The following is an 8830-nucleotide window of genomic DNA, read 5'->3' as shown; positions in this document are numbered from 1 at the left end:
GAACATGTCTATATTTCCGTGTGTTCATGTCTGTACAAGTGTGTGTGTGTGTGTGTGTGTGTGTGTGTGTGTGTGTGTGTGTGTGTGTGTGTGTGTGTGTGTGTGTGTGTGTGTGTGTGTGTGTGTGTGTTTGTGGGTGCGTCTGTGTGCCTGAGCCTGTGCCTGTGTGTGTGTGAGAGAGAGCCATCAGGCTTGGCGTGTGCAGACGGCGAGCAGCTAAATGTTGTAAACAAAACCACAGAAAAAGGTTACTCATTTCTCTCACAATGAAGCGTGTGAAACGATCTCAGCTGAACACCAACACCCAGAGACAGGGGGGGAGAGAGGGGGGCAGGGGAGAGAGGGTCAACCAAGGTCAGACGGAAAGAGAGTGTAAGAGCGAGAGAGAAAGAGAGAGAGAGAGAGAGAGAGAGAGAGAGAGAGAGAGAGAGAGAGAGAGCGGAAGAGAGAGAGAGAATGAAATATAGATATTGGGGGGTGAGAGAGATGAGAGAGATGTACGGCGAGAGAAAAAGTGAGGAGGAAGAGAAATAGTGGTGAGGGAGAGAGCGAGGGAAGGAAGGGGAGATCGAGGTAAGCTGACATACTCTTGGCCAGCTGCCCAGATGTATTCAGGCTGGTAGAGCCAGACGGTAAGAAAACAGCCCGGTCCAGACCGCCCCGCCAGCAGACACAAAGTCATACAGCAAGCCCCCCGAACCCCTTCCCCCCAGCTGAATGCACCCTACACGATTCGGGACCCCACTACTACAAATCACTTTGTCAACTACTACTTAACACCTGGTGATTAACTACTACTAAACACTTTACGAACTACTACTTAAAACTTGGTTATGAGCTAGTATCAAACACTTTATGAACTACTACTTAACACTTACTGATAAACTACCGATAAAAACACTTAAATCACTTATTAAGTGTTTGTGAACTATTACTAAACAGTTAGTGACGGAACTACTACTACCACTACACACACAGTGGTAAGTAGTAGTTCACTCAGTGTTCAGTAGTAGTATAATACAAAGTTTGGTAATGAACAACTACTGAACAACTACTACAAAAAGCTCTGTGAACTACTGTTATCAACTTGGTGATGAACTACTACCAAACACTTAGGGAACTCCTAAACACTTAGTGAACTACTACTAAACACTAAGTGATCACTTATCACCATCTGAACCTCTACTAAACCTATTTCACAGAGTGACCAACGTCTAAACATCTGGTGAACGTCCACTAGTCACCGAACTAATACTGAGCACTTTGTCACACATGTCATTAAACACCCTATGAACTAAACCCCCAGTGAACCACCATTACACACCCAGTGAACCCCTAAAAACGTACTCACTCATCCCTTAGTGTGCTGGGATGTGCATATGTTCACTGGGACATTGATTTTATAGCAGATGTTGTAAAGCTCTTTTAGGTAGTAAACCTCTGTAAGTAGTTAAACTTCATATTCCCTGAATGACAGGAGGTCAGGATTATTAGGTAGGTTTATTATAGGTTTAAAGGTTGAAGTACTTTTACTCAATTACTGCTTTAACCTGGATCATCCTTTCAATCAATTTATCCATCTACAATTCATTTTGCATCCTTATACCAATGTGTGACGCTATGTAGCACAGTTGCAGTAATGTATGCGCCGAAATATGGGTGAAAGGCAGTTATCATCTTCAGCTAATGGTTTAAAATGAGAAACACCTGCCTCATGTTTTAGTGACTGAAACTACAAAACATGCCGCATCTGCCAATCACATCACAATCACATCTTCATATGGAAACAAAATCTCAACATTTCTGACTCAAGAGACTAAACAAGTTTAGTTCTGGTTCAGAATCCTTCTGACACAGACCCCTTCTCCGTAAACGATGTGGACCCTGCCCCAACCAACACCAACACCCAGCTATAGGAGTTTTACCAAAGCTGGCCAACGCCAAGTTTACATGATCACCCACAACCACCAACAACCACCAACATGGGCCCAATGTATGATTCTTAGGGGTTGAGGGAGAATGCAAGCACCTTATAATTAACACTTCCCTTCAATCTTCCCTTAGTTTGTTGTAATTCTGAGCTCACCTCTGACCTCTCAACCTTGGGGTCATGCTGGGGTCAACCAGCTTGTTTCTTTCAAACTCTTCATATCGACAGTGACAAAGCAAAGTTATTCCCATCATGAATTGCTGCCTCGCAGATCCTTACTTTCTAACAAACTTAATCATCTTTAAATGCATACACGTAACCCTCTCTAACCTAATACCTTAACATAACTTAACCATCTCTAACCCAATACCTAAACCAACTTTAATCATCTCTAAACTAATAACTAGATTTAATAATCTCTGACCTTATACCTAAACTAACCATCACTAGCCTAATAGCTATACTTAACCATCTCTATCCCAATACTTAAACTTAACCATCTCTAAACTAAAACCTTAACTTAAGCATCTTTATCTAATAGCTTAACTTAACCTTCTCTAACCTTATACCTAAACTTAACCATCACTAACCTCATACCTAAAGTATCCATCCCTAAACGTATACGTTCATTAACCATGAGGAGTAGAACCAGGGGGAGGAGCCGGTGGAGAAAGGGCGTGGCCTGATTAGCCTGAGAGCTGCACGCCGGACTCTCTCTCGCCTGGTCAGGTTACACACACACACACACACACACACACACACACACACACACACACCACAGACACTAACACACACACACACAAACACACACACACAAAAACTAACACACACACACACACACTAACAAATACACACACATACACACACACACACACTAACAAATACACACACATACACACACACACACGCGCAGTACCACAGTGCACCCTTTGTGCTTGGGCCTTTAGCTCATGGGCAGGAGGAACAGCTGAGAGAGGGAGAGAGAGAGAGAGAGAGAGAGAGAGAGAGAGAGAGAGAGAGAGGGGGAATTTGTTTTCGTGTTTCTGAGACTTGTCCTTCCTTCAGCCTTTCCAAGAGAGGCAGAAGCTGTCTGTCATTCTGTCTACCGTTCTGTCTGTCTGTTGCATTGAGAGAGAGCAATAGGGACAGAGAGTAGTTGAGTGTTAAGTGTAAAGTTAGTAGTTCATGTGAACACTAATACCATAAGAAATTGATTCCTGAAAACACACAGCATTAGTGTGTAAACAGCTCAGTTAACACTCCGTGGCCTCCTGTACCATCATGAATCATGACTCCTAGTGCGGTTAGTTGTTTTTCATTTCGTGTTTGGGTTCATAAAACATCACAGCGTAAACACTCCACGCCACAAACATTTACTGCCACTTGGTTGCTCTGTGATTGGTCCAAGAAAGGAGAGAGCAAAACCTTTTCATCACCACAACACACCTCCCCTTAAATAGCCCTCCATGACCAAATTAATCCCAACTTTGGGTGTGAAGTCGCCAACGCCAAGAAGTACCTACCTACAAAGAAAATCAACAATCTGCTTTGACAATCTCTCTTCCCCCCCCCCCTTGTGGGGACATCAGTATCTCCAGAGCTCTGTGGACGTGCTGTGACTCTGGTGTGACTCTAGTTTGACCCGCAGGACCTACTGGAATGCTCCACTCTCCCTGCTGCCCCGCCCCACTGGTATGCAGGCAGCTGCCCCCCACCCCACCCCCCTGACTGAGGCCTGCTGCATGGGGACTTTAAACTTTAAATGTCCAAGTGGACAGCTGGACACACGTGTGTTGTGTGTTAGTGTGTGTGTGTGTGTGTGTGTACTGTATATGCTTCTCTCCGAGAAAGTCATTCATTCAGGAGAGAGTCCACAGACTGCAGAACTCTTCTCCTCCTTTGTTCTGGTTCTGGTCTCCTCTGGACCTCCTCTGGTCTCCTCTGGGCTGGTCTCCTCTGGACCTCCTCTGGGCTGGTCTCCTCTGGACCTCCTCTGGTCTCCCCTGGTTCTGGTCTCCTCTGGACCTCCTCTTGTTCGGGTCTCTCTTTTTGTTTCTGGACCCTCATCTCCACTAAGGTACTACTTTGGATATTTTTTGGTCTAGAGGTGTGTAGTAGTCTTGTTTTTGTTGCTATTATTATTTTTGTGTTTTGTGTTGTTGTCATTGTTTGTAGTTGTTGTGTATAGTTGGTTTGCTGGTGCTGCATTGTATGCAGTTGTGTTGTCCTTGCGTGTAGTTGTGCATAGTGTCCTGTTTTGTCTTTGTGTCCAGTTGTGATTTGTTGTGCAGCATTGCATCATGGCTGTGCATTGGGTAATTTGTGTTGTATTGTGTATTTTTGAAAATGTTAAACATAAACATTTACTAGCCATTATTTCACAGGTTCTACCTTTGAGATTCAATATCTCTTCAGTAACAGAGACCTTGCCAAGGTTGGCAGCAGAACATGAAGCTACAACATAAATCATACAACACAGCAAAAATAATTGTAGATATCAGTTTAAACATCGGCCATTTCCAATAGTCAACATATTTCAATCCACTAAGAGTAATAAGGTCCAGTAGATGAAGGGTTAGAACATAGAATGACCTTCTTGCACGCCCCAGTATGAGCTGTAGGGATGTGACCACAGTGTTTTCAGGCCTTCATCCATTTGTGCTCCTTTCTTTTTGACAGCAGTCTTAGTCTCAGCAGCCGTGGTGGGTTGGAGGCACGATGGGAGCGTTCGTGGCGAAGCTCCTGTTGCCCACGGTCAGCAGTCTGGTGCTGTTCCCCGTGGCCAGTGTGGCCACCAAGAGGGGCTTCCACTCAGAAGCCCTGGTCTACTTCTTCACCATGTTCTTCACCATGGTGAGGCCCCCTGCTGTCACACCCCGCTCACTACAGTCACTACCCACTCTCTACTGTCACACCCCTCTCTCTACTGTCACACCCCTCTCTACTGTCACACCCCGCTCTCTACTGTCAGACCCCTCTCTCTACTGTCACACCCCTCTCTACTGTCACATCCCTCTCTACTGTCACACCCCTCTCTCTACTGTCACACCCCTCTCTACTGTCACACCCCTCTCTCTACTGTCACACCCCTCTCTACTGTCACACCCCTCTCTCTACTGTCACACCCCGCTCTCTACTGTCACATCCCTCTCTACTGTCACACCCCTCTCTCTACTGTCACACCCCTCTCTCTACTGTCACACCCCTCTCTCTACTGTCACACCCCTCTCTCTACTGTCAGACCCCTCTCTCTACTGTCACACCCCTCTCTCTACTGTCAGACCCCCCTCTCTACTGTCACATCCCTCTCTACTGTCACACCCCTCTCTCTACTGTCACACCCCTCTCTCTACTGTCAGACCCCTCTCTACTGTCACACCCCTCTCTCTACTGTCACACCCCTCTCTCTACTGTCACACCCCTCTCTCTACTGTCACACCCCTCTCTCTACTGTCACACCCCTCTCTCTACTGTCACACCCCTCTCTACTGTCACACTCCTTTCTCTACTGTCAATTTTTTTATGTTATAATGACATATTATCTTTTTACCATCCCCATGTTGCATGATGATATATTATTATTGTATAACATGTTAATGTTAGAATAATCTGTACTGTTATAATAACAGATTCTATACTGTTAACAGATCCTGCATGTGTGTGAGGGTCCGGGTTTGTCCATCCTGTGTTTCATGAGACACGAGGTTCTGGAGTACTTCACCACCTACGGCACCGCGCTGTCCATGTGGGTCACACTCATCGGTAAGTCATCATCACTCAATAATAGAATTTGTCCTAACACGACTTGATATGTCTTCAAAGATTTCAGTTAATACCTACACTCTATAATGCATTGAGCATATCTGGCCCGTATGTGTATATCTCTGAGAAAGGCCGTGCTAAAGTCGGTTTTGTGTGTGTGATCTCCGACCTCCTCTGTTTCTCTCTCTGAGGGGCTCTTAGCGTCATTGTGCTCTATATGACCCACTCTACTACAGTCTAGCCCCCCCCGCCCCCCCATATATTTATATCAGCATGTGTTTTATGTGTATCATATTGATATTAGTTTGATTGCTATGTGTAAAATCTTAATATAAGTATGTGTTATGAGAATTACATTGATATTAGTTTGAGTATCAGCTTGTGTGTAACATTTCGACTGGTTCAGCTGTGTTGGGGCTTAGCCAAGCAGCTGTGTGCGTGTGGAGCGCATTTGTCAGAGGAGCATGTGTTCATGGCCCTTTAACTATTAAAGCTACATAGATGTGTGCTACATGTCAGTTAACACACTCACACACACACCCACAGGCCCGAACACACATACACACACACACACACACACACCTCTCTGATCCTCCTCTCTCGTGCCTCCTTGTCTACTGTCTCCTAGCTCTAGGAGACTTTGACGAGCCACGGCGCTCCAGCATCACCATGTTTGGAGTGTTGACCATCGCCGTGAGAACCTACCAGGATCGCTATGGTTACGGGGTCTACTCTGGACCAATAGGATCTGCTGTCTTCATCATCACTGTGACATGGGTGAGGAGGACAGTTGACCATGTTGGTATTGGAATGGTTACCATGGCATCATCTCTTCCTTTGGGATGCTGTGGCTGTAATGTTGTGATGTTGTGAGCGACGTCTTATGAATAAAGTTGTGTTGCTGTTGTTTGTTCCAGCTGCAGAAGATGAAGGAGATCCGAGGGGTGTACCCCGACAAGAGGGTGTACACCCAGCAGGTGGGCCCTGGGTGCTGCTTCGGCGCGCTCGCCCTCATGCTCCGCTTCTACTTTCAGGTCAGCTCCCTCCCACAAACCTTTACTCGTTTGTGTGTATTTGTGTAGTTTGTGTTTTATGCTGTCATGGTTATTATTATTATTATTATTGTTCATTACAGTTGTTGTGGTGCTTGTAGGTTATTGTAATGTATGTGTGTGGGTGAGAGAGTTTATTAATGTGTCTCATAATTTGTGTTGCTGTTAGGAGTGGGACTACTCGTACGTCCACAGTTTCTACCATCTCTCTCTGGCCGTGTCTCTTGTCCTGCTCCTGCCTAAGAAGAACCGCTATGCCGGGACAGGCCGCGGCGCCGCTAAGCTTGGCTGCCTCACCCTCTGCTGCTGCGTGAGTCAGCCTTCAGCTTGGCACACTCCAGCATGCTATCAGACACATGCCATCATGCTAGGCCCTCCAGACATGCTAGACTTATGCTACGCAAGCTAACAAGCCTGACATGCTAGCTTGCTAGACAAGGTGTGAAGGCAGATGAGGATATGGTGGAGATTTTAGCCCTACACTGTAAGACTTTGATGTAAATTGACAGCGAAATTTTAAGAGTAATCTACTCTAGGTTTTAAAGGGCAATGCTGTGAAGAACAGTATTTTGTGGAGTCTCAATTGTTGTTCAAGCATTTCATCAGTCAATGTGTACATTTACAGACATATACTGCAAATAGCAAAGAAACGAAAATAGAAGAAAATAGAAAATAACGTTTGCCTTGTTGAAGTTGGGGGGCACCGCCACCAAGGTTCATAGGGTGGTGGGATAACCCCTGTGTTGGTTGTGTGTTAGGTGGGTGATGAAATAAAAGGCTGCTCTCGTAGTTGAGCAGCGCTAGGGGCACGAGAGCGCAAATCGATTAAAATTATAAATTGATTGATATTTCATTGGTCTATATCTGGCGTTTGTTAGAAGGGACCCGCGTTTATATGACTGGAGGCTAGCTGCTTCCTTGATACCTTGTTTACTTCCGGTAGATGCTTAATGCTAAGATGCTTGAAAACGATCTTCTCATATCAAGCTATCTACACAAAATAACTGAATGAAAGCTGAGACTCCAAGGAGTCCAACGGTACAAGCCTTATCATTTTGCCGCCAGTAGATTACTGTAATATTGAAGCAGTGTGCTGTATGTTGAGACGGCAAACATGTCCATCACGCCAATCATCCTGTTTACCACACAAAGCATAAGTTGTGGCCCCACACTCCATCGCTCTTCTTCTGATGGCCCAGACGACCTGAGTATTGATTAGGAAAGATGATTCAAGCAAACTGTGTTGGAAGCCAAACCAAAACAAGATAAGTAGGTACGCCCGGATGGGCATACCTTCAAAAGGCTGCTCTGACCCAGTAAAGTAGAATCGTCTTTGAAGGCTACCTGATGATGGGTGTTAGATTCACTCTTAAACTTTTACTGTACTGACAGCAGTTTTGCAAGCAAGGTACTGTTTATTTAAAATAATATAAGTGTAAATAACCAGTACCTAGCTGGCAAAACCTTTTGAAGATATGCCCATCCAGACGTATATCCTTATCTGTTTCTGTTTGGCTTCAAACACAGTTTGCTTGAATCATCTTTCCTAATCAATGCTAGATAACCGTGTTACTTGGGTCTTCTGGGCCATCAGAAGCAAAGAGACAGAGTGACTCTCTGCTTCTGACACACACAACTTATGCTTTATGTGGTAAACAGGATGATTGGCGGGATATACATGTTTGCCGTTATAAGCATAATAAGGCAGAGTAGCATCATTAGCATAGATAAACCAATAAACAGTTTGTCCTTCATGTAGTTAATTAGTTTGGTCATTTTGCAGACTATCTCCCCCGGGTCCACCAAGGACAAGAAGAACAAGAAGGACCCACTGAAGAAGGAGGAGAAGACGACCAAGACGGAAAAGACAGAGAAGGAGAAAAAGGAGAAGAAAGAAAGGAGCATATGGACCATCCCCACGGAGAAGCTGTGGGGCCAGCCCTGCAAGACCCACATCCTGCCCCTCTTCCAGAACCCCTCCAAGACTCTCCTCCCCTCCTCCACACTCCTCCAACTCTCCTCCACCCCCCTTAAGGGCAATAACATCTCTAAACTCAAGGAGATGAACGGCTGGAAGTGACCTTCA

General features: G+C 45.3%; 1 protein-coding gene across 1 annotated transcript; it reads left to right on the top strand.

Annotated features, from left to right (window-relative positions):
- Window positions 1-4648: 4648 nt before the first annotated feature.
- Window positions 4649-8824, top strand: mymk (myomaker, myoblast fusion factor; the record flags this gene model as incomplete). Its single annotated transcript, XM_079748093.1, has 6 exons — window positions 4649-4783; window positions 5578-5692; window positions 6321-6469; window positions 6610-6726; window positions 6914-7054; window positions 8528-8824. The coding sequence occupies 6 exons, from the start codon at window positions 4649-4651 to the stop codon at window positions 8822-8824; spliced, it is 954 nt and encodes a 317-aa protein (XP_079604219.1).
- Window positions 8825-8830: the final 6 nt, after the last annotated feature.

Source organism: Pollachius pollachius, assembly GCF_949987615.1.
Source record: "Pollachius pollachius genome assembly, chromosome: 1".
Lineage (NCBI taxonomy): Eukaryota > Metazoa > Chordata > Actinopteri > Gadiformes > Gadidae > Pollachius > Pollachius pollachius.
This window is presented reverse-complemented; position numbering and strand designations above follow the sequence as displayed.